General features: G+C 47.9%; 1 protein-coding gene across 6 annotated transcripts in view; it reads left to right on the top strand.

Annotated features, from left to right (window-relative positions):
* The window catches only part of RALY (RALY heterogeneous nuclear ribonucleoprotein), a 277,534-nt gene that overhangs the window by 235,041 nt on the left and 16,658 nt on the right, over positions 1–25,835 (top strand). For all 6 annotated transcript variants that reach the window (XM_073309890.1, XM_073309888.1, XM_073309892.1 and 3 more), the window contains 3 exons: positions 6,571–6,643; positions 20,520–20,567; positions 22,739–22,899. In XM_073309890.1, coding sequence (XP_073165991.1) covers positions 6,571–6,643; positions 20,520–20,567; positions 22,739–22,899 — 282 coding nt within the window. The remainder of the gene's footprint in view (positions 1–6,570; positions 6,644–20,519; positions 20,568–22,738; positions 22,900–25,835) is intronic.

Below are 25,835 nucleotides of genomic sequence, written 5' to 3'. Positions count from 1 at the left end.
TGTTGTTTGTTTTCTCATCTTCTCCCCAGAGGGAGAAGCGTGTGCAGGGGAGTGTCTTGTTTTGTAGTTGCTTTTTTAAAAAATAAATATACCTGTTGCTCTGTGTTCATGTTACAGAAGGCAAGGTCAAAGAAATGCACCTGACCTTGGAAAGGAAAGTGGTGAGGTTTGTGATGGTCCCGAATTCTAGAGGGAGTTCCTTCCACAGTCTTGGACCATTCCCAGAGAAAGTTCCGTCTCTCCCACACTGACAGGCTTTACTCTAGAGCATTACCAGTTGCCTGAGACAAACTGTCTCCAGCTGCATCCTTATTTTTCACGTTGCTCTGAAATGCCACATGCTGAGGAGCTCTTGTCACCAGGTACAAACTGAGAATTGGAGTTGCAGACAACATTTTTAATCAAAAATTGGCAATTCTGAGCCTCCAGCAAGCGGGGGTTGTGCTGAGGGTACCAGCTGTGCTAGACACCGAGTATAAGAGATTTGAAAGCCATTCCCACCTTGCTCTGATTTGAGTATGACAATCTGAAATAAGAACATGACTGCTGGACATGTTTTAAAGAGGCTGTGTTGTTATTTACCCTGTGAAAGTCCATCTTGGGTTTGTTCAGACAGATTTTGGCCTGCAATGAAAACTGCTTTTCGTGTGTCTTCCCTTTGAAGCAGAAGCAGAATTGAAGGTCAGAGGTGAAATGCAGCTGCAGTGTCACTTACTCCCGTTCCAGATGTCACCCCGATGGTCACCAGATTCACAGTTGCATGGACAAGACCTTGTTGGGAAAGGGAGGTCATGCATGCATCGGAAGCAACCATTACATAGAATTACTACAAATAGGCAAAAGTTTCCCAGCCATGTTTCCTGCAAGGAGGTCAGAGCAGAGGAACAACTCACAAATTGGGACATTCCGGGATTCTCTAGTTACTATTCTCACTCAGCGACTTCCCCACAAATCAGATCAGCCTATTGTTATAGCGGCCAGCACTGCAAGCTCTACCTAGGAACTGAAAACTGTCTCCCTCATACCTCATCCCCACTAACAAGCTTGCTGCAATTAGAACTCAGCTGACAGGTCTGTGGGTGATGTGAGAGCCAGAACAAACTCCAGCTCACGCCCCTTCCTTATCGGGGGACCATGGGAATCCTGCAAATTCACACACAGCAGGCTGTGTGGAAAGAAAGTGTAGTCCCATGGGACAGTGGACCAGAGTCCCTGCCTGGCACCTGCACGTGGAAAGGCCTTCCAAAAAGGGGAAGTTGCAGCTGCTCCAATAGCCCCCAAAGCCTCTTCCCAAGAGGTAAGCAGGGGTAGACAGGGAAGGCACCTGGCAGATGGCCCTGCTTTCGCTTTCCACTGGCAGACCTCCGTAGAGCCCCAGCCAGAGGATATAGCCTCTGCGTCTGGCAGAGAGCAGCAATGCCATCACCATCTGCTTTCTCGCCAGGGGTGAACACCTCATCTGGCACAGCTGTCTCCACAGACACAGCTGGGAAGGGCTAATTGCCAGTGAAATTCAGCCACTTCCTTGTGCCGTCCATGCCCATTCCTAGACCTCCATAGACAACAGGGTGTGGGAGGGCAGAGGAGAGGTGAGCTGCGTCCACCACTAGCACCACTTAGCATGCCTTGGTTGCCACGTCCAGCCACTGTCCCCTTCCCTGCCCCTTTCCCTCTTTTTCTATGAGTGGCCCTTCCCACTTCCCCCTGATCTTCTCATGTCACATCACACTGAGCCATGATCAGGGGGATGAGCAGTGACTGGGAATTGTCTGAGTGTTGCCTCTTCAAAGGGTTTATAATATTTTATTTTTTAGTGGTGGGGGCAAATTTGGGGTGGATTGAGGTTCAGTACAGTCTCAATTCACCTACGAAAGTGAAACGGCACCTCAAAGAAATCACAGCTTTGGTTCTCTAAACTTAGACTCAGGCCGATATGATGTAGAAATGGGCCTGGAAGTCAAAGCAAGAGCAGTCATTCTTTGGCAGGTTTCCAGTACTGCCAGCCCCAAGTGTTCAAAGACCACAAGTCAAGCCCCCAAAATCACGAGATTGGCTTACAAATCATGAGATCATAAAACAGAAACAACAACAAAAACTTTGGGGCTCTGTTTATTTTCCTTCTTGGTTTTGAATTTTTAAGGTGCATGTTTCAGGCTTTTCTCTGCAGCCATGAGGGCTACACATTTCTTTTTTCTTCCAGGGAAAGCTGAGAATCTCACCTAATCATATGACACGTGCTAGGGCTTAAGAAAAAGCACTATTACCAGACTCATGATAAAAGCATGAGAGTTGGCAACACTGTTCATTTAACAACAGCCACTCTCACTGAGCCAGATAGTCAGCTGGGGTAAACCGGCAGAGCTTCAGCAGAGCTGTGCTGATTACATCCGCTCAGGATCTGGCCCAATACACTTTGAGATTTTTACTTCTGGCTGAGACCAGAAGCACCGATTAAAACAAGAAGTCCAAGCCTCGAAAAAGGCTCCAAGTTTGAGTTGGAGGTGAAGGTTTGGATCTGTTGTTACATTTGATCAGATCGGCGCCTCCATCCTTAGGGGGTCACCCAGGTGCACTGGTTTCTGAACAGCCCGGCCCACTTTCAATAATGACCATACTGGCTTTGCAGGAAACACTGCAGGCACTCTATGAATGAAACAGCCCTTCCCAGAGAGCAGGGTCTTTCCTGCTGCCATTGTTCAGACAAGAAAGGGAATTAACACCAAAGAAGTTGTATTAAATGCTGTTGAAAACCCCTGATATTCTGCATGGAATGTCAGTGCTTTGGTGTCTGCCATTCTTGTCTGAGCTGCTACAGTATTCTGCTTATCCCCCTGGCACCTTTCAAGCCCCTCTCTAATAGATCATGTTTCAGTGGGTATAAAATGCTTCCACTCTGATTCAGTAGTGTTTCACACCTGCTTTTGCACAGGGATAAGTGACGGTGCAAGGCAGTGGAAAATTCAGGCTCATTCATTTTAATTTATTTCATAATGTACTATGTCTCCATTGACATGGACGAAACATCAATCTGCCATAGGCTCAGTGGTGCTGCAATACCAACCAACCCTCGTATCAGCCACCCCACCCCACAAGATGAAACAAATCTCCGTAACCTCAGCCCAGGGTCAGACACATGCTTGATTGAGTAGATGAGCCTGGCACTGGACTCTAAACCCAGTGCTGTGAAGTATTACAGGCCTTAGATTCCATAGAAATTGAGTGTCTGGCGAAACTGAGCACCCTGAAGGCCACCAAACAAAGGGGTTGGACAAATGCCATCGAAAGCCTGTTGGCCAGTGAGAGCCCACCAGCCAGAATGCCCACCCTCGAAGTTCTCAAGAGTGCCGATCTAGGGCATACATGTATGGAGGACCCTATTTTGCATTTGGTTCTCTGTCCGTGACCCTCATATGTTCTTGTACAGCCATATTTTGTATGTATAGCCTAGGCACCGTTTTTTCCGGGTTTATGAGCCCTGCAGCTTGCCTGGAGCTCCTGAAAATGATTACAAGTCAACTTGAAATGCAGCTACTTGTGGGTTGTGGGTTGTGCTACTTGTTTATTTGGGCTGTAAGTTCCTAGGGACGGGGCTGTGGATCCTTATTTGTCCGTACAGTACCTAGCACACTTTTTTGCACTATATAAATAATGGAAAAAAATAAGAACAGAAATTTAACTCACTGCATTTCATGCAAAGTGCAATGGGTCCTGACAAATTTAGTCTAAAGACACAAATGTTTCAAGATTTAGTTTCCTGCCAAATCTCGCTGGCATCAGCAGGGCTGCTCCAGGGACACTCATGCCTGTGGCAGCCCATCCCATCATGTTCCCACAGATCAGTGGCTCCTCATGCTTCCAGCTTTGCTGGGGGAAGGCTCCTTGCAGTCATATGAGCTGTCTGCCTCTCCTCTCCATTCTTCACCCTGCTGGATCACCACCAGGAAAAAGGGGGTGGGAGGAGACAGCAGTACAAAGTAAGAGACCCAATACTGGCCCCACCAACAAGCTGCATCGGTTCCCCCATCACAAAGCACCGGCAAACATGCCCCGTGCACCACAGTACTCACTCCTGAGAAGGCAGCCAGCGTATGTTCACCCCTATGACTACCCCAGCAGTTCCAGCTACTCTGCCATTCCCATCTACTCCATCACCCACACACCCAGCACTTCCAGGTACCCCAGTGCTCCGAAGCGCCTCACCCCCACCCACAACGCCCCAGCAACCACCCACTCAGCTATCTCCCAGGCTCTCAATCCAGCACCCACAGCCAGCCTGACACCCAGCTCCAACTTACCCAGCATCTACAGCTACCCCACTGGGCACCGCAGATGCCTCAGTATTCATTCATTCTGCTACCTCCCAGCTGTCCCCCAGCTTCCTCCTCAGATTCCCCCACCCAGCACTGAGCTATCCCCCAGACGTCCAGCACCCACCGCTCCCCCACCGCTCGCTGCAGGTGTCCCAGTGTTCGGCCACCCCCGCAGCCTTCCTCACCCACCCAGGTACCTCCCAGGCTGCCTCCAGGCACCGTCCAGCACCTCCCCCCCAAGCCATCCAGCCACACACCCTTCCCTCTACTGTACCACAGCTGCCAAGTTTTGTGCAGCTCCCCATCCTGTCCCTGTCATTGCTCGAGCCAGGGTGTGTTGACCATAAGATGAAGTTTATGAATATAGGTAAATTATTTGCAAATACCCAAATTAGCCCATTCAGTCATTTGCATAAATGGCACATGTGGAACTGCACAAAATTTGGCGCTATGCATCATTCACAGACTAGGTCTCTAGGCTCAGCTGTACCCTTGTGAGCCCCCGGGAGACCTAAGCAATACCATACCACACAGGGTATGTCTACACTGGAAAACAAAACAAAACACAGCAGCAAGTCTCAGAGCCTGGGTCAACTGACTGGGGCTTGCGCTACAGGGCTCAGAATAGCGGTGTAGAGGGTCCCACGCAGGCTCTGAAATCTGGCCCACGGGGAGTCTCAGAGCCCAGGCTCCAGCCCGAGTAGGAATGTCTACACGACTATTTTTAGCCTCACAGTACACACCCCGCGAGCCCGAGCCAGTTAACCTGGGCTCTGTGACCCGTGGCCTCAGGGTTTTTTTTTTTTGCGGTGCAGACGTACCCACAGAGAACTTAAAAGTGCAGCGGTTTTGTTGACAGTGTGGCCTAATGACAGTGAAAGGGTGACACAATAAATGTCCACAAGGATTGAATGTGTAAGCGGCAAGGAGAATTAGAGGAGGAATTGTACAGGGTAGGCTAACTAAGGGGTTTCTCTTAGCCAATTTCACTTCCACCATCTTGTCTTGTAAGCAAATTGTAAAATCTTTGGGGTACAGACCCGTGTTTGTACAGCGCCTAGCACAATGGGGTGCTGGCCCGGGACTGGGTTTCCTGGCAGCGATGGTAATAAAGATAAGCAATAATAATAATAGTAGAAACCCAGTGTGAATCAAACCCAGCAAACTTAGCACCGTTCTCCTGGGAGTGCTGCCCACGCTGCATGTGCTCCCTCCCTCCATCCTCTCACCCCTCCAAGCATGAGCACACTGATCAAAAGCACCTATCACCCAGCTATCTGGCTGCATTCCCTGGATTCAAAGGAGGGGACTGGTTGGCAGCGCACTGGTTCTTGTGGGTACAAGTCATGAAGAATTGGGAGAGTCCTGGGAAGCTCTGCCAGGCAGAAGAGAATTGCCCCACTCCCAGGCTGGGAAAGTAGGACAGTGCAATATGTCACCTCTCTGATGGATTGTTTCTGTGCAGTTTTGTGTCCATGCCCAGAGTTAGTTTGCTTAGGCTTTGCGCAGATATCATGAAATTGGCCATATCTCTCTATTCTCACGTCCAATGCGCTCGTTCAGCGTGGAGGTTCAGGACAGAGATTTCCTCAGCCGATCAGAAAATTTCATTCTCACCGTCAGTGGAATGAAACCTGCCTCTGAGATCAATTGGGGTGACTGTAGACATGCTTCTGCACCCTGTGCAGCTTTTAGAACAGACCAACTAGAGGAGACCTCAAAGGGGACTTCAGACCTTTCCTTTGTGTTCTATATTTAGTATTAATTTTATACGTGGAAGAAGAGAAATAAATTGCATCTATCAGCCAACAGCAGCGAAGGGCTTACACATTCTCCATGTTTCGTAAAGAGAGCACTGAATTCTCTTTGGAAGCCAATCCTAGAAAGGCATGAGCTGCAAGGGGCTTTAGGAGCCAGGATTAGCATGCGCCCAGTGGGTTCTCTGATTAGAAGCTGATTGTTTGCCAGCTGCTGTAGGTGAGGGAAAAGAGGCTTGTAGAGAGAGCAGCTGCTTTGGACATGTGGACAAGGCCCAGCAGGAGCCCCAAAGTGCTAGCAGAGGCAGCAGAAGCTTAGCAAAACTGTTTGGTTAGCACAATACACAGCTCCCTGCTAGGAGTCTGTGTGGGCAGGTAATTGAACCATATGATGTGGGGATTGCATCTGTGTCAACAAGATGGCTGCATGTACTCAGAGAGCCAGCGCTGTATGAGATGAGTTTTATATGCTGACGTTAATTCAGGGGGTTGATTCATTGCAGATATCAACATGGCTGGAGAACCTAAACCCAACAGACCCAAAGGGCTGAAGAGAGCAACCTCCGCCTTGTACAGGTACGTCTTCAGTACATCACCTCCCCAGAGTGAGACAGCAGGGGGGATGGCTTTTCAGCAGGGGATCCCAACCAGGGCTGATATGTCATGCTCCTCTGGCTGGACTGTCTGAGCTCCCACTCCTGGGCTGCACCATAAATCTCAGTGCCAGGCCCTAATGCTGCCAACTACCCATTCAGTTCTTCCTGCTGCAGTCCACCATAGAGCTGGGCTACTCTGAACCCCAGGCTTGTACCAGAAGCAGCCCAACTTCCACGGTAGGCTACAGCGGCACAAGGGATGATGGGCCAAGGATGCTTGCTGGCATAGCCTAGGTTTGGCCAGACGATACAAGGGGGAAGCAACAGCTTTATGGGAGTCTTCATCAGGCCCCCAGAGGGAGGGAATAAATGATCTATTCAGTTTTGACACAGTGTGAGTCAAAAGAAAACAACTGGCAAATTCAAAGGTTTCCATCCCGCACTGCTGGATCCATAAAACTTCGCTCGCTTTTGATACCAGCTCTCATGTTAATGAACCTTCCCTCCCCGGCCTCCCCCAGCAACTTGCTTTCAAGTCACATAATTGCTTTCAGCAAATCTCCGTGTTCTTTTCAGCGGCTGCTTTTAGGCCCTGCTTCCACACCTTGAAAAGCCCCATCTGGAGATGAAAGTGAAACAAGCTATTGTTCTGCCAAGTGGTTATCCCAGGGCTTTCCTCTTTGCCCAGATCAGGCACCTGGTGCAGTCTTTGTGACAGTGTCTGCCAGCAGCCAGAGACGCATCAAGTGCTGTGGGGCCTGCATTAAAGAGGGTTCGGGGGGGCAGGATAATCATTCCTGATAATGGCATGGAGACATTGAGGTTGCGGGGGGGGACGGGACATTTCCGCTCTCTAGCACAGTCCACCGAGGTGTTCCACTCCCAGAGCCCTCAGGTCCGAAAGCACTGGGTGGCCCGAGTGAGGTACAGAGCCTTTCACTGCTAGAGCAGCAGTTTGCACATGGACTGTGCTGGCAGCAGCTGAAAGCCACGGCTGCAGGAGGAGGGAGAGGGCTCTAGAGCGCTTCTTCAGGTGGGCGGGTCAGTTTTAAAAAACATAGACAGAATGGTCCAAGGGAGTTAGGAGCAGCCCAGCTTTCACTGACTTTAATGGCATTTGGGTGTCAGGCTCCATTCAGCCACTCTGAATATCCCAGGCTCAGCTCTGTCAAGCCAAAGAGGTGCAGGCAGGAAGGAGGCAGCTGCAATGCAGCACCCTGCCTCTAATGGCCACCTCTGACCCCCTGCCAAACCCTCATCCCCTGGCAGCTAAACGTGGATGAGATGGACATAGCCAGGGGAAACCCAGCTGCCAGCTAGTCACCCAGCCCACAGGTCCTCCTCCTCTTCTTCCCTCCAGATCAGAATGAGAGACAGGGGTGGGGGGACGGACAGGAAGGCCTTAAACAGTGGAGGGGGCTTTGTTGGGGGGATTTTGGAGAGAGGAGATGTGGGGGAAATGGAGGGGCAGGGAGGACTTCAGAGTGGGAGACTGTGGGGGCAGAGGGACCTTGAAGGGTGGGGAAGCAGGTGTAGGGGGACAAGGGAGGGGAGTACCAGCAGAAATTTGGTAGGGAAGACCTTGGGGAAAGGGTGAAAGAAATAATGATGGGGAGAGGGAGAGAAGGAGATACAATGGGGAAAGAGAAGAGAGTGAGGGGGCTGGGCAAACAGTGCCGGGGACCCTGACACATGGGGAACCAGGAGAGACTGGGGAATGAGAGGGCAGAACGGAGAAGCCGGGGGAAGGAAGGAAAAATGCAAGGAGAGCAAATAAGGAGGGAGCATGGAGCTGTAGAAAGACAAGGAGGCTAGAGAATGGGACAATGGGAGGAGCCATGGGACATGGGGGCAGGGCCTAAGGCACGTGAAGGAGTGTGGGGTGAATTGGAATGAGACAGCGTTGCCAGCTCTCCAGATTCTATCATGAATCTCATTACTACTGATGGTTTTCTTAAGCCCCTGCGCCTGGAGTCATGTGAATATGGGAGAAACTCAGCTTTTGTTTGAAAATATAGTAGGTTTCTGGTTGCAAAGAAAACACTTTTAAATGTGACCAAGGGAAGACTCAAAAACCAGAAGGCTAATAAAAAGAACCCCAAAATGTGTTGGGTTTTTATAAAATCTCATGATTTTTATGCTAGTCATGTTATGGGGTTTGACTCGTGATTTTTGACTGCTTGGTGTTGGTAACACCTGCAGATAACAAGGGAAGGAGATGTGGTGGGATTTTTTTTTAGACAGGGGAACTAGGAGAGAATAGTGTTTTTTCCCATGAAAAAAAAGTGTGGGGGGGGGAGGTGAGGAAGGGAAAACAAGAGGTACATGAAAGGGAAAACACAAGCGCTGGAGAGAGAGTGGAAAGAAAGGAAATGCAGAGACAGGGAGGTGATGGAACAGGGAGATGGAGCAAAAGAGAAGAACAAAGAAAAGGAGAAATGGAAAAATAAGGAAGAAAACATAACTCTCTGGTTATGGTGAACTAAATGCATTATGTGGGACTTCTGCTGCCTCTCTGCCCTAGCAGGAATTTAACCCAGTGTAAACTGGCTTCTGTTGCTTCCTGTAGCTGTATTTTATTGATATTTACCTGGCAGGCATCCCACTGCTCTGTAATTGTTGGGAGAGAGGACGACAGAATGATGCTGCTTTGGGGATTTGAGTTTTATTACTTGGTGGCTGTTAAAGTAGGGCAGGCGTTTATTTATTATTTTTAATTACATGAAACAGTGGTGGGCAATGGATTTCTTCTGAGCCTAGCGCCTCTGATTTAGGACACTAAGAAACACCCTGAACTAATGAACAGGCCAAAATTAAGAGAAACACCTAAGAGGGAAACAGAACAGTGGGGACGATCTGAGCCAGTTTGCTAACAGGCAGCTCAGAGGGAAACAGACTGCTTCTCTGGTCACCAAGCGGATGGGGAAAGGGCCCGACGAGGTATTTCTCTCCTGGTGTTTGGAGATTCTGGTTACTCTGGGGTAAAATCCTGGCCACACTGAAGTCCGTGGGAGTTTTCCCATTGATCCTGTGTATTTAAGGTACATCAATATTGCTGGCTATGTGCTCTGGCTAGTGAGGTTAAATGGCAAGTATGGTCTGGCTTGCAGCTCCTTTGTTATTGTTACCGCCAGCTGTCTTTGTTGCTTCCCTCCCCAGGGAAATGGTGCCATGTCTCTGAAGTGGATGCTATGGGCCAAGCTTTCAGAAATCTGAGTTTCGAGCCAGGGTTCAAATCTGAGCGCTCGCACCTCTGATCACTCTCTTTGTGTCCACAGTGAGGTGCAGTAGGTGGAGGCTCGTACTCACCCCGGCAGTTCAACAGTGGCACAGATGCCACTACAGATGCTGTCCTCTGCACAACTAAATCTTCTTTCCCTCGCTTCCTCCCTGTTCCCAATCCTGGACAGCATCTTCCTCTCAATTCACTTTCTCCCTAACCCTGCTAGATGAGCTCCTTGATCGTCTACTTCCAGAAGACAGACAGTTTTGCATTGTTGTCTCAAGCTCCCATGGACGCTATTTTCATCCACCCCTGAGTCAGGCAGTGTCCAGAGACGGTACCTCCAAGTCAAAGCTGAACCACATCAGAAAGTTACTTTGGAAGAAGTTCGCGCTGCCACTTCCCTTGCTATAGAAGATTTCAGGTGCCAGGCCTGTCAATCCAAGATCATTCATCAGTACTATAGACCCCGAAAAGAAAAGAACCCACCCAGTCATGGTGGGCGTATCTGATGCCCCTTTCTGAGAATAGCTTCTGCTGAGACCTTTCTAAGTTCAGAGTCCAATAGTTAGCATCTAAACTCAGCAGAGAACCCGTTATAACAATGCACTGTGTTTTGCATACTGTGCCTTTACCCACAGGGATATTCATTGAGAATATGATCTATGATGGCATCATATTGTCTGCCACGGGCTTATCAACTGTTGCAGACAGTTATGGGGTGGATGCCATTAAAGTCTGTGGTCTGTTCTAAACCTTTGTCCCCTGGAATGGAAAGGAAATGAAATTCCAGCAAGTCAGACTGGGCGGGAAGGAGAGGGTGTGAGAGGGAGTTATGGAGTTATAGCACCGTGATTTCAGAGCCATAAAACTCAGCATAGAGGGAAAGATTATGGCTCTGAATGGTGGAAAATCGTTCTTTAACTACTGAGGAAGTAGGATGACCAGGTGTCCAGTTTTTGACCAGAACATCCAGTCAAAAAGGGACCCTGGCGGCTCCGGTCCCACTGGGGTTGTGCTTGGGAGCTGCAGGCCAAGTAGCCTCTCGGAGGTGCCTCCACACCAGTGCAGCCATAGGAAAGCTCTCGGTGCAGCTCCACACAGCCAATCGTGGAGGGCGGTTATCAGGACAGAGTGGGGATGGACTTTGGGATCTGTGTTTATGCAACTCCTCTGGCCCCAAACACCATATGCACAGGGCAAGAAAGGACTGAAGCCAGTATTCCAGCCCATAAATAGGCGTAACTGCCTTGCTGACTGTATCAGGAGATGGACTCCACTTCGCTCACCCTCCCATACTTCTTGCACAGTGTCCAGTTACTTGGGGTGTGTCTTCACTACGGACTAAATTGGCACCACTACCATCGATGCAGCGGGCATCAATTTAGCGGGTCTAGTGAAGACACGATAAGTCAACGGAGGAGTGCTCTCCCGTCAACTTAATTAATCCACCTCAACGAGAGGCGGAAGCTATGTCGATAGGAGAGCATCTCCCGTTGACATAGCATGGTGTAGACATGTAGATGTAACGTCGATTTAAGTTACATAACTTATGTAACTTAATTAGCCTAACTTAGATCAAATTACACCACTAGTGTAGACAAGGCCTTAGTCTTTATGTTGGAGAAGGGACTTTCGTGCCATATGTGGGGAACTAATGGAGCTCAGCAGTGAAATCAACTCAAGACTACCAAAGTATCTTTTCAGCTGATACTTTCTCTACTGCTGGAATAATTATGACACTACAACAATTAATACAGGGAGTAAATCATCACAGCATGCCACTTCTCACTGCCTGTGATGTGCCCTCAGACAGGTCACTAAAGGTGCAACCACTCAGATTCACACCAGCAGGTCAGGTGCATTCTCAAAAAAGGTAACACAAGCTTTGCAGGTGCAAAATGAACCCACAAGGCTAAAAAGATTTTCTCCTCAATCCCTTTTAATTTGCTAGTCATGAACCTGTGTGGATCATAAATAATTAATAAGTTATTTAGCGATTTAAAGCTGAAAAAAGGAATTGAACTGGAGACTATGCCTATCATAGAATTCAGGAATGGTTCTGGCTCTCTCTCTTAAACAGCGTACGTATTACTTTTTAAATACTATATAGCCCTCTTTGTTACCTACTGATTGGAAAATTGCAACAATTATCCCTGAACATAAAGGGAATCATGAGCTGTGAAATTACCGAGCGCACAACTTGCAGCTAAACAGCTCAATCTAGGGCACAAGACAACACTCTCTTTTAATCAGTGCAGTTTGCAGGTAGATAGAAAATATATGTCTGATGCACTGAGACCAGTTTCCAGAGATGCTGGTTCGGTTACCCAGGCCCATGTTCTCACATCTCTCAAGAGGTGCCTAAGGCCCAGTTCTTCTAAGGTATTTGTTGCCTAACTCCCATGGAAGTTAGGTACCTAAATACCTTTGAGTCTCTGTTAAGCGTGTTAGCAATGAGCTGATGGGGACGTCTGCACATCAGCAAATAAGGGTTTTGAATTCTTTATCTGCTGAGCTAATGAGAGCATGATGCTATAAGGTGCTAAACAGCTCACAAGATCAGGCTCCTTCTCTCCAGGTTAAGCCAATTTTCAATTGTTAAATGGCCAGGTTCAAGATTCATAGCCAGGTTGCAGTTGAGGAAGGTCTGTCTATTTTCTCATTTACATTACAGACCTCCCTATTGGGGCAGAATTCACAGAGCCCGCATGAGGTCTATGCAGCTTTAGGGTGGGATTTAGGTACATGCCTATTGGCAGCATGTCTGATAGCAGATGATCCTATGCAGCACAAACACAGTCTCTCCCATCTCCAGAGTTTGTACCATTGTTTGAGCTACTCAAGGGCCATTAACACTCAGGAGGCTACTTTATCTGCAGTTCTGATCACAGAGTTAAAATGGTATTCCATGAGAGTAAACTCCAGGGGAGCCACATGAAAATCTCTGGACTAGCCCAGTTTCCTTCCATCAGTCGCTGGGTCATGGTTGGCAGGTGTTGAACATAGCATTTACCCATGTTGAGACCAGACCAGCTCCCCATCCTACCCTAAAGTTGGACTCTCAGCATTCGAGAGAGTAATGGTCTGGTTTTCAGCCCAGCCTTTATCCAGCTTCTGGTTTTGTACTCCCACTTATTTATAGATGTCAGTGTACTTGACTGCACCTCCAAATCAGATATGTAAATTTCAAAACATCAATTATACCTGCAAATACTGAGGTGCAAAATTGTTCTCATAAATGTTTCCACCACCAAAATGGGAGGGTTTCCAAATCTGCCCTTCCATCTCTAATACCCAAAATGGCACTGAGAGGTGTTCATCACTGAAAACAATATTTCAACTTTTAGCACAGGCCACTTAAAACACCAATTTACTGGTGTGACAATTCTAAGATAGGCATAACTCTTTACAAATGTGTTGTCTTTGGCATTAGAAAAGGCATCCTTCCAGCTGGCTGTGCTAGGGTGGATCCATAAGTGTTTTAGACATGGATTATCCAAGAATACACAATTCTGATTCTGAGAATGAGTCATATAGGTGCTCCAGTGCCACAGGGATGAGAATGATACGATGGATCAATGGATGAGAAAGAAAGAAAGAAAGAAAGAAAGAAAGAAAGAAAGAAAGAAAGAAAGAAAGAAAGAAAGAAAGAAAGAAAGAAAGAAAGAAAGAAAGAAAGAAAGAAAGATAACTGACTTGGCAAACACTATGGAAACAGTATAGGTTATTGGTTAAAACATCAGACCACCTGCATTCTATTGCTCATTCTGCCCCTGACTCATTGCATACTGGGCAAGTCAGGGTTTTACAAAGACTTCTCTTAGGGTGGGTTAGTGTAACAATAATATTAGCTATCAAAGAGAGAGAACATTGTTTCCTTACAGAGAATAATGATGAGATATGTTTATGTAGTGCCTGGCTCCCCACCTTGGCTCCATGGATTACACAGATTATTTCCCTTGAATGAATAATTCATTGTCAAATTACACCGTGTTGTATTCTAAGTCATTAGTCAGGACCACTAATCCCTCAGGGGAGGGACTCTGATTAAAGAAAGAGGAGCAACAGGTATTTTATGCAGCATCCCCGGGTGAAAATCTGGGGCTGAATGGTAACCATTTAACAAAGGGAGGGCTCCTGCCCTTTCACTAGTACATATGTAGAAATGATGACATTATTGTAAGCACTGGAACTGTGTCCCCCTAGCTGCTCCCCTCCTTGGGAGGAGACTTAATTCGGCCCATCAACAAAATAGGATCAGGTCCTAAAATGAGATCCACCTGGGCTGCCCCTGTGCATATGTGGAACCCCTAGGGCCCTTAGTTCCATCCGCCTGGTTCCGACCGCAGGATCAGGGCCTTAGAGGAACGCTAATTCAGAGCGAGCTTCAAGGACGCGATTAGTAACTAAAGGTACTAAAGGTCGACAGCGATCTGAGAGGAGCAGTGAAAAATCAACTGGCAGGAAAGGAGAGAAGCAAGAATGATTCAAAGAGGTGCTGAGTGTACTGGACTTTCTGCCTCCTGTGATTCCCAGTGTAACCTCCCTTCCTCTACCCCAGCCACTGCAAGCTTCCCACCTGCAAGGTCTGGCAGTGAGCATGCACATGGAATGAATTACTGCGGTGACTAAAGAGAGTGATTTCTCTGGGTTGGAGTTATGGGGGCCATGCAGAGATGCTACCACCTGCCTCCCCAGCCTATGGATGGTGGGAACATTTCCCTCTGTAGAGTCACCCTTCTCCTAACCTTTGGGAACAGGATCCCAGCAAGAGCTGGTATGGTTGGAATCTGCTTTGACTGCCAGGTACAGAAAGGTGTCCAGGGAGAAGAACACAGACCATTTTATAGGTAGGGATAGGAAGATGCTGGAATAGGTGATTCTTCTATATGAGCGCAATAGACAGACTTCGTCCAGGTCTGTTCAGCACTGTGGGTAGATGGTTAAAATTCACTGGTTAGTAACCACTTATAAATCATGTGCTGTGAGGACACAATCTGTAGGCCAGGTTCTCAGCCATGCCACACTCTGCCGCTGAAGATGGGGTGAGGTCAAAGCCTCTTACCAAGCCCATGTTTTTAGCCACAGTTAGTGGTGTGGTAAGTAGTTGTTGAATGGGTGCAGCCTAACTTTGTAAGGTACTTTCTTGTGGGCCATCATCTGTGTTCATCCCATCCATTATCATGGACCACTACAACTAATTCAGTAAGGACAAATGCAAAGTACTCCACTTAGGAAGGAACAATCAGTTGCACACATACAAAACGGGAAATGACTGCCTAGGAAGGAGTACTGCAGAAAGGGATCTGGGGGTCCGAATGGATCACAAGCTAAACATGAGTCAACAGTGTAACACTGTTGCAAAAAAAGCAAATGTCATTGTGGGATGTATTAGCAGGAGTGTTGTAAGCAAGACACGAGAAGTAATTCTTCCGCTCTACTCTGTGCTGATTAGGCCTCTACTGGAGTATTGTGTCCAGTTCTGGGTGCCACCTTTCAGGAAATATGTGGACAAATTGGAGAAAGTCCAAAGAAAAGCAACAAAAATGATTAAAGGTCTAGAAAACATGACGTACGAGGGAAGATTGAAAAAATTGGGTTTGTTTACTCTGGAAGAGTGGACTGAGGGGCGACATGATAACAGTTTTCAAGTACATAAAAGATTGTGACAAAGAGGAGGAGGGAGAAAAATTGTTCTCCTTAACCTCTGAGGATAGGACAAGAAGCACTGGGCTTAAATTGCAGGTTTAGATTGGACATTAGGAAAAACTTCCTAACTGTCAGGATGATTATGCAGTGGAATAAATTATCTAGGGAGGTTGTGGAATCTCCATTATTGGAGGTTTTTAAGAGCAGGTTAGACAAACACCTGTCAGGTGCACTACTATGAGTGCAGGGAGCTGGACTAGATGACCTCTTGAGGTCCCTTCCAGTCCTACGATTCTATGAAACCTTCCATCTCAGAGAGCAGAATCTGAAACCCCAGTGAGCACTGCCCCATTGACTGCAGTCTGTTTCCCAAACCTTCCCTGAACCACAAACCCCATGGCGCCTCCAGCCCCCCCGCAAACAGAGTGCTCCAGGTTCCCCCAGGACAGACGCTGGGTGTGTGAGAGCACAGAGTGTTGTTGTGGAGATACAAGAGAACGTTGGAAGCACAGATGGATGAACCTCTGCCAGAATCATTTTTTATTTTATCCAGCCTGGTTCACCTCTCCGTACTTAAAGCGAACCTGCTATAGTTAGTCAAGAGCATAGTCGCTGCTTTCTCTGTGGATGCACATGTTAATCAGCAGCACAGCGGGTGCGCACCAGATACATTTGGCAGCAGCTGTGTTTTACCTGGACGATCCTGGTACATTCAGCAGCTGCATTTTCCTTGCTGTGCTATGGGCCTTGGCATGCCGGGATATCTGGCCTGAGCAAAGCAGTCACTGTCTCTGAAGTGCTTTGAAAGTCCTCTGCGCGTCTTATGTGTTTTCCTCTTGTGAAAAACAGCTGCAGGGTGGAGAGACTGTTATCGAGTCTCCAGGGTGTACTAAAGACAAGAAATGTAATAGTGACACCTCTGGTGTGCACGTGCACACGTTCACTCTCTCGCTCTCTCTCTGGCCAAGCAAACCACCGCATCTTGATCGAAATTCAGGCCTAAGAGAACAGCACCAGTTTGGTTCTGATGACCATGGCCGGTATCCCAGCTGGGGAAGCAGTGTATTAAACATTCTCTTAGCTGCCGCTGCCCCTTACTCATCCTCCCAGCAGGAGTAAATCGGAGCAGCTCTAGTGATGTCAAAGGAACTGGGCTAGTTTACACCAGCTGGGAATCTAGCCCAAAGTGCCAGGCTTGTTCCTCTGGGGATGTCTTGATACATGGAGAATACAGGAAGGAAGTGCCCAGATCCCACTGGAATTCAAAAGGAGTTGGGTATCTCACTCCCTTAGGCTCCTTGGACAATACCAGCCTGTGTCCATATGGTTCCACCGTGACAGACTGCCGAATCCTACTGCTTTCCTGTTTCACAAGCTTCACGCTTATTTACTCTCTCAATGAGCCTAGCAAGGAGGACTGTGTAATGCAGAAACAAGGAGAATTAGATGCTAGAGAGAGATGATGAAACATGTGAGCGCAGGAGTGTAACCAGGGCCAACAGGCAACGAGATCTAGGACTCTTTCCTCTATTTCCCTTCACTCACACTAGGGCTCGTCTACAGTTGAAACGCTGCAGGGGTGCTGCTGTAGTGCTTCAGTGTGGACACTACGTACGCCAACAGGAGGGGCTCTCCCATCGGTGTAGTTAAACCATCTGCCTGAGAGGTGGTAGCTAGGTCGATGGAAGAATTCTTCTTGACCGAGCATTGTCTACATGGGGACTTAGGTTGGCTTAAGTATGTCACTCAGGGTGTGGATTTTTCACGTGCTTGAGCAACATAGCCAGGTCAAGCTAGTGTAGACCAGCCCTAGAGCTAACTTAGTCCACAAACTCTTGCTGGAACTAGGGGCAGAATGTTTTGAAAGGAGATTTTCAGATAAGCATCCCGAAGTTCCTGTGTTTCTCCAAAGCTCTGCAGTCTAGAAGGAGAGATAGAAATCTTAGGACAGACAGGGCCAGATAAAGGTAACCTGGGTCCCTCCTGACACCACAACACAGGACTCCCCAAGGTTCTGTCCCAGAGAGGCAGTGCCATGGGACCCTCTTTTCTCCCCCAAGGACTAGCAACTGGGGCATCCCAATACTTTGCCTTGCAGCTGGAGTAAATCTGCTTGGCTAGGAGGGATCGGCTTGAAGGACTTTTCTTCCCCTGTCACACACAGAGTTCTTTGTTAGGGTCATGTTGGCAGGGCCTCTCAGAGTAGTGAGCCATTCACACCTCACAGTGCTGCCTGCAGACTCAGGCAGACATCATTGCATCAGATACACTCAGGTTACATTTTCAAGCTTTTATTCACAACAAGGAGGGCTAGAAACGTACTGTTTTAGGTGGTGCTAAAATTCTGATGTAATTCTGTGACTCCAGAAGCTGGGGCCTTAGACACAGGGCTAGACACAAGGCTATAAATGTTATGCCTTAATTCAGCCCTGAGAATAGACTAATGTCCATCCAAGATGGGTACCACTGCAGACAGGGAGTATTTCTGATCATGGTTCAAAGCAGTAATTGCAGAGCTGTGTTGCAAAGAAAATAAGTTAACCATGCTTTGAACTTCTGAAAGAATTTGGGCTGGTTCTGAACATGAGATGAATGCTCGGATTGGCTCCCACTTTATCCAGCCTCATACTCTAGCTAAAGCACTTATGTTTTCCGTAGTGCGGGTGTAAAAGTGTACAATCGCTTTTCCATACAGGCCACACCCCAACCTGCACGCGCTACTCAGACAATGCTTGGGCACCAGTCGAGTGGGCACAAAGTGCATGGATGCTTTGGCATGAACACTTATGCAGCAAGTCCTTGCTGGAGTGCACCGGCTGGGATGCAGGCTGGGGGGTTGTGCTGCAAGCACATGCCGCAGCAGACAAGCATCCTGTCCAGTGCATTCAGCTCCCCAGCCTCCCTCCTCCCAAGTACAGATCACCCTCCCAACTCTGACCTACCTGCCTAGTGTCGGCAGACAGCCACTTTCATCCTTCTTCCCCAGTGCAGACATTGCCTGCTCGTTTGTGTGTATGTGAGGGGTGTTGTCTATGGGGGTAACTGACTTCATGCTTGCAGAAACTAAGCAGATGGGCTGCCTGGTATGGAAAACTGCCTGCCTAGTATTTCCCATGATGTGGGGAGGAAAGAAGCATTTAGAAGTGGGTCTTGCCTTTGAGGAGCTGTAGCTCCTAGCAGACGGTGCTGGGGAAAGCAAAGAGGAGGATTATCAGAGAAAAGGTCAATATCATTTATAAAGGTATCAGGAGCAGGTGTAATGAGGGTGCTGGAGCAGAACTGCATGTCCTCGATAATAAGCATTATACGTATTAAAATAGCAGGGACAAAGGCTGAGGAAGGAAATTGAAATTGATCCATGTTAAGGCTAAATGTGGCAAAGGGCAGCTGTGCAGAAAAGTGCAGGCATGGAGAGAGATTCCAGAGCCACCGGCAGCAGCTTGGGAGAGGGTCCATAATCTCTTAGGCGGAAGAGCAGGGAGGTCTGCACAGAGCAGCGGACGCAAAGGGGGAGAATAAACACAAAGCCAGTGGAAAACTGGCTTGAACTCCCAAGAGGGGGTTACTCAGAGCCAGCCCTAGAAGGAGGGGGCTGTGCAGGAGGAGGCTGCTGCACCAGCTGGGGAGAACCTGAGATGAGAAAGAGAGGCTAGATAAGCAGATGGCGCAACCTACATATTTCTTTCCCAGACCAGGCTGTGCTGACCCAGATCCTTCTGAGCTGGGAGAAGTCAGCCCACCAGCGAATGCTGGACCTGATTCAGAGCTCACTTGCACCAATTTTACACTGGGGTAACTCCAATGACTTTAATAGCATCACCTCTGACTTACCCATGTACGTGAGGGCAGAATCAGTCCCTCATAGCTCATACACAGAGAGATTGAAAAGACTGGGATTGTTTACCTGACAGGAGATGAGTCAGAGGAATCATGATAGAAGTATGTAGAATAATGAAGAGGACAGAGCAGACAGATTGGGAACTTTTGCTCTCCCTGTCTCACAAGAACAACGGGACCTTCAGTGAAACTGGAAAGTGGCAAATTTGAAACTGATGAAAGGAAATTCTTTTCCATGCAATGCATAATTAGCCTATGAAACTCACTGCCACATGATGATGCTGAGGCAAATAACTCAATGAGATGGGTTAGCATGAACACCCAGTTACAACAGTGAATGCCGACAAACAGTTCTGGAAGAGATAAAAACATCACATTTCAGGATTTAACCCAGTATAACTGGTAGGGATTAGGAGGTGACCTTCATGGGGGTAGATTATCCCACAACTGCCTGCCTATTATGGGGTTCTAAAGCCTTCATATGAAGCAACTGGTGCTGGTCACTGTCAGAGCCAAGATACTGGGCTTTATGGAGCCCAGGGGTGACCCAATCTGGAAGGTCCTGTGCTCGTATGCTCCAGAACTGGCCCACTGTGGAAGATGATGTGAGATCCGAGTTACCCAGGAAAGAATTTTCTGTGGTATCTGGCTGATGAATCTTGCCCATATGCTCAGGGTTTAGCTGATTGCCATATTTGGGGTCGGGAAGGAATTTTCCTCCAGGGCAGATTGGAAGAGGCCCTGGAGGTTTTTCACCTTCCTCTGTAGCATGGGGCACGGGTCACTTGCTGGAGGATTCTCTGCTCCTTGAAGTCTTTAAACTACAGTTTGAGGACTTCAATAGCACAGATATAGGTGTGAGGTTTTTTGTAGGAGTGGTGGGTGAAATTCTGTGGCCTGTGTTGTGCAGGAGGTCAGACTAGATGATCATAATGGTCCCTTCTGACCTAAATGTCTATGAATCTATGAATCTATGATTGGTTACATTCACACTTGTAAAACATGGCTCTAGAAAACGATGAAGCTAAAGGACTGGGATTTTTAACAACATAAAATGTTTCATTTGCAGCAGGAATAGATTAATTACAATAGTGCTAGTAACAATGCTAATTAATCAGAGCTTTCCATCTTCTTGTCTCTACAGTGGATACGACTTTGACTATGACTACTACAGAGATGACTTCTACGACAGGTGAGCGGAGAAGCGATCGCCAGCAGTGCTGTATTCTGTGTATGCTTCTCCATGAGCCACAGCCCAAAACACTGGGCAGAGTAGAATAAAGAACAGCAGAGCTGGGGGAGAGAGACTTTGCAAAGGCGAGGCAGTGGCAGAAAAGAGGAGTTTTCAGATGAGGTCTGAAACCAGCTGAGGAGGTACAGGAGACAGGAGCGGTACTAAGTGGGGTGAGATTGAGAGGTGGCCATGCTAGATAAGCAGAAGGAGCAGGTAAGAGGTGAGAGGAGGAGCCCTCTCCATGTTTCCTTCCCAGACCAGGCTGAGCTAGATGGCTCTGAGCTGGGTCAAGTCAACCCACCCCGGAAATGGTAGGGGATGTTATGTGGATGAATACCACACAAGAGGGGCATAGGTTGGGAAGGTGGGAAGGGGGTGAATATCACACTCCACTCTGCAAATCAGTGAAGGAGGGAGAAACAGACCAAATTATTTCCCTGTCTCAGATCTGTAGCTTTTAATGTGCTGCTGTCCTCAGGCAGGGACTGCTGCGCGGCCATGAGTGCCCCCGCAACTTCCACTGACTTTATGCATGCCCCCAGTTCCTCACAGGATCAGTCCCTCTGTGTCCTGAGCGCAAAGCTGCTCAGCAGACAGGTGTGAGGGTGTGTTTTTCTAAATGGCAGCCCTGGGGTGACGTTCCTCCCTGTGCAGAGACAGCACAAGGCCTAGGAACCACTTAGGAGCCCTTCAGCAGCAGTGTAAAAGAAGCCGAGCTGAGACTGGACCTTTGGGTTTTTTGGGTCCATCTGTTACTCTTTGTGATTTCCAAGAACGTATGTAACATTCACCGTCGGTGGCGCCTAGGCCTTGTGCTAGCTGTCTGCATGGGCAGGGGGCGGAGTTTCACCCTCAGCCATGGAGCTGAACCCTCTCTCGGGAATAAATAGTCTGGGATCAGAAATTAACGAACACTTTTGCCAAACACCACACAGAGCAGGGCAGACTCCAGCTTACCCTGCTGGAGCTGCAGGGAGACCAAGGAGCAAACACCTGTTTGCGTCAGTAAAGGAAGCAGCTAGGACTCCTACACAGATCTGCTGAGTAAGGAGGTAGCGTTTCTACATAGTGGGCTCTGTGTCTATGCCTATGCTGCAGTCCAGCCTTCCTCTCCTTCCTCTGCTGCCTGCCTTCCCCTTCCCCCTTACAGCTTGCCATCCCCCAACCAGGCCTTGGGGATTCCTGTTATCCTTGGCTTGCTCAGCACTGCTGAAGCTAGTGGCTACTCATGTTGAAAAGATGCCATTTGGCTGGAGGGCAATGGTTTGGTGGCAGAGAAGAGGGAACAGGGCATCCACCTGTCTGGATGTAGCTTTGATAAATGTAAAGGTATCTCCTCTGCTCATGTCAAATCTCACAATGGTAGAAGCAATGGACAATCTCAAAGGTCACTTGCCCCCTCCGTCCTGCCAGCTTCTTGCGACACAGGGTATAAACAGGGATGGCTGGGAGGTTGGGGGGTGGGGAGAGGAAATGCAAAGGAAGGAGAAGGGGAAGAATGGAAGGGGGGAGAGGAACCAAAGGTCCTTCCCCTGTAAATGCACCCCAGCCCTTCCAGGGTCTTGATCCCCTCAATTATTTCTAAGAATAAAAGCCTTCAGGGGCAGGTTAACAAAACACATTACATAACAGACCACTGCATTTAGCGAGAGTGATCTCAGCATGCAGAGAAATTGCCAGCATAAGGGCTGAAACGTGTACCATCAAACTGTATGCCAGAGTCCTGGTTCCTTTCTGTCACTAGTCAGGGTGTTTGCAGTGGTGTTGTAGCCGTGTTCGTCCCAGGGTACTAGAGAGACAAGGTGGGCGAGGTAATACCTGCTATTGGACCAGCTTCTGTGGGTGAGAGAGACAAGAAGAGCTCTGTGTAAGCTTGAAAGCTTGTCTCTCTCTCTCACCAACACAAGTCTGTCCAATAAAAGATATCACCTCCCCCACCTTGTCTCACTCTTCATGGTGTCATGTAGCAGCAGCTCGTTTGTGTGTAGCGGCAGCAACCTCTAGCGGCATGATTATGCACCGTTCCCCTTTGTGACTATTGCTGGCCTATCTCCCAAGTCCTGTTTCATGCTGAAAGTGCGGCTTTCACTCCACTGTTTGCAGACTGTAACCTGTTTTCACACACACAGGCTTTTCGAGTATCGAGGCCGGGTCTCTCCGGTCCCCAGGGTGGTTCCTGTGAAGCGTCCCCGGGTGACCATCCCCTTAGTCCGACGTGTAAAAGCAACGCTCCCTGTCAAACTTTTCGCCAGATCAGCCGCCATTGCAAACAGCTCTGCCAAATTAAAATGTGAGTACCTATGTACGCAGGTAGATCAAACACAAGGGACAAGGTGCCAACATCCCATCAGATCACCTGTATGATAGATTATAAAACACTGGCCAACTGAGAAACTCCAAGTGTTTCCCAAGCTCTGATCAATTAAGGCTCACAGCCCCCTTGTGAGCTGTAGCTCACGAAAGCTCATGCTCAAATAAATTGGTTAGTCTCTAAGGTGCCACAAGTCCTCCTTTTCTTCTTGTGAATATTATTATCCCCATGTTACAGATGGGGAAACTCTCTAATATGGAGATGGAAAGTGACTTGCCCAAAATCAGTGGACAAGTCATTGATAGAGCTGGGAATAGAACCCAGGTGTCCTACCTCTCAGTCCCATGCTCTAACCATTAGATTGTGCTTCCTCCTTAATTACACTAATTAAATATACCTGGAGCTGACCCGTAATTCAGAGCAGGGTGCTCATTCTTTGGAAGAGCAAGGGCCATATTGGTAATTTGTCAGGAGCCCAGGGACCACAGATTAAAATAAACTATAAAAATACAAAAACCTAATATATGCTTCTACTTGTACCTGCTCGATAGAGTAACTGAATGGGTCTTTGGTTTGGTTCACCAGTAAGAAGGAGTTCTAGCTGTTCACATATAACGGCAGCTGCAATAATAGGGAGCGGGTGGCTGGGAACGATAAGGCGGCAACATGAGATCAAGGCAGCAGAACTCAGAAGAACTGGGTTCTGTTCTTAATTCTACCACTGGCCTACTGCGTGGTAAGTCAGTTTCCCTTTCCTGTGCCTCGGTTCCCCCATCTGTAATATGGGGATAATGACACCAACGTACTTTGTAAGGATCTGCAAAATCTCTAGAGGAAATGCAGTGTGTATACAGGCAAGCCCTTCTAATTCACACTTGGCTACTTTGCACAACCCATCATGCACAGTCATAAAGTCAGATTCACCCCACGTCTCAACCCGGACTCATTGGCACAGATCTATAATGAGGCCTCATATTTCTAAGACATTTACACAATATACCGTGCAACGTGTACTGTGAAGTCTTCTAAATAATTAACATTCAGCTGCTTTTCCAAACAAACCAAGGGCGAATATCCAGGGATGCACTGACCTTCCTTTCTTTTAAATCCTGTTGTTTCACTTTCACTCACCGATATACAACAGTCAGTAGTTGACAAGCGGCGAATTAAGAGAAGCTAGCAAGGTTCCGTGTTGTACAAAGGGTGAAATCCCGGGAGTCAGTGGTTCAGTGGGGCCAGGATTTCACCCAAAGGATTGATTTGATATTATTATTTGTTGGTTACACTTTCTCCTAAGGCTGCACGTGGTTCCCTATTTTACAATCCCCCATCTGAGCATACTCAGTCCTTTCGAAGAACTCAGCCAAAGGCTATTCCTTGCTCACCATTTCCAGGTTCGTACTGCTCGCCAGTGAAGTGGGCAGTATTGGCACATTGTGCACTGAAATGTCCCAGATTACCGAGACCTGAGACTCCTGCACGAGGGGCCAAGAGAGCTGATTTAACTCCCAAAGTCCTGTTCCAGAAGCACTGGGCTCAGCGTAAAACTAGCGCTTTACAGGCAGTCTCCTCTTTGGTCGTTGTAAAGTGTCAGCCTGGAATTTGGAGTGGGTGTTCCCGAGATATACTCTGTTCTGCATGTCAATGGCTACATGTAAATCAGCAGCACTGACTTCACTAAACCATCAGCATGCAGGATTTCACAGGCTCTGATTGCATGGACAATGTCCATAGGCGGCGTCTTTCTTAGTTGCCTGGGGGTGCTTGAACCCCTACTCCACCCCTGGCCGTGCCCCCACTCCACCCCTTCCCCCAAGCCCTACCTCACTTCTTCCCACCCCCGCTCTGCCCTCGCTCCACCCCACCTCACCTCTTCCTGCCCCCGCTCCGCCCCACCCCGCCCTGTTCCACCCCTCACCTGAGCATGCCCTGCCCTCACTCTGCCCCTCCACCCCACACCTCCTGCATGCCGCGGAACAGCTGATCACGGTGGTTGGGAGGAGCTGGGGGGAACAGGAGATGCTGAGAGGAGGGGGAGGCACTAACCGGGGGGGCTGCCGGTGGGTGCTAAGCACCCACTATTTTTCCCTGGTTGCTTCAGCTCTGGAGCACCCACAGAGTCAGCACCTATGGCAATGTCATTCCCTGCCACTCAGGGCCGGATTAAGACCTTTAGAGGCCCTAAGCACTGAAAAGATTATGGTGCCCCCCCATATGTAATTCAAAATAAAAACAATACTATACTGTAAAATAAAATTTTATTTTTTGAAATGACTCAAAACTTACATGTATGCTGAAATTAAAATAGCTTCTTTCTAGATTTTCTGATTGCAAAATTCTGGATAAGTTCATCGAAGCTGACTCAATGAAGCATGTCCGCTTCCATGCACAATAGGGAAAGTGAATCAAGTCTGTCCTGATACATTGTTGTTCTCTGAGGGTTTTTTATTCTTTTCAGCTGAGAAAAAGAGCATTCTGTGGAGCAATTAGTAATCATCAATGTTAGAAAAATACGTCGTGCGATCTCTACATTTGGAAATACACATTGTATTCCCTCTTTCAATATTGTGTCATGAAGATCAATGTGACTGAATTTCATTTTTCCTGTTTCATTAAACTTTGCGTTCATATAACAGTGGAACTGCCGTACTTCTCCACAGAAATTCATGTTCAAGTCAACAGGATATGAGTCAACTAGCTTTTGGGAACCTTGTGAATATTGTTCGTCAGATAAGTCCATATTGTTTAGAAAAGAAAATCTACGTGATATTTCTTTGTACACTTCATCTCTCCTCTTCATATGAGTTTCAAGTGTATCAATTATAGCGTAGTAAGTAGATACGCAAAATTTGCCTCTAGGATTCAATGCTGTTTCTGTTGCACTGCTATCATTTGCTTGTTTTTTCCTGATTCGC

Source organism: Lepidochelys kempii, chromosome 13, assembly GCF_965140265.1.
Source record: "Lepidochelys kempii isolate rLepKem1 chromosome 13, rLepKem1.hap2, whole genome shotgun sequence".
Taxonomy (NCBI): Eukaryota; Metazoa; Chordata; order Testudines; family Cheloniidae; genus Lepidochelys; species Lepidochelys kempii.
The sequence above is the reverse complement of the archived record's forward strand: the minus strand, read 5'-3'. Positions and strand labels throughout refer to the sequence as shown.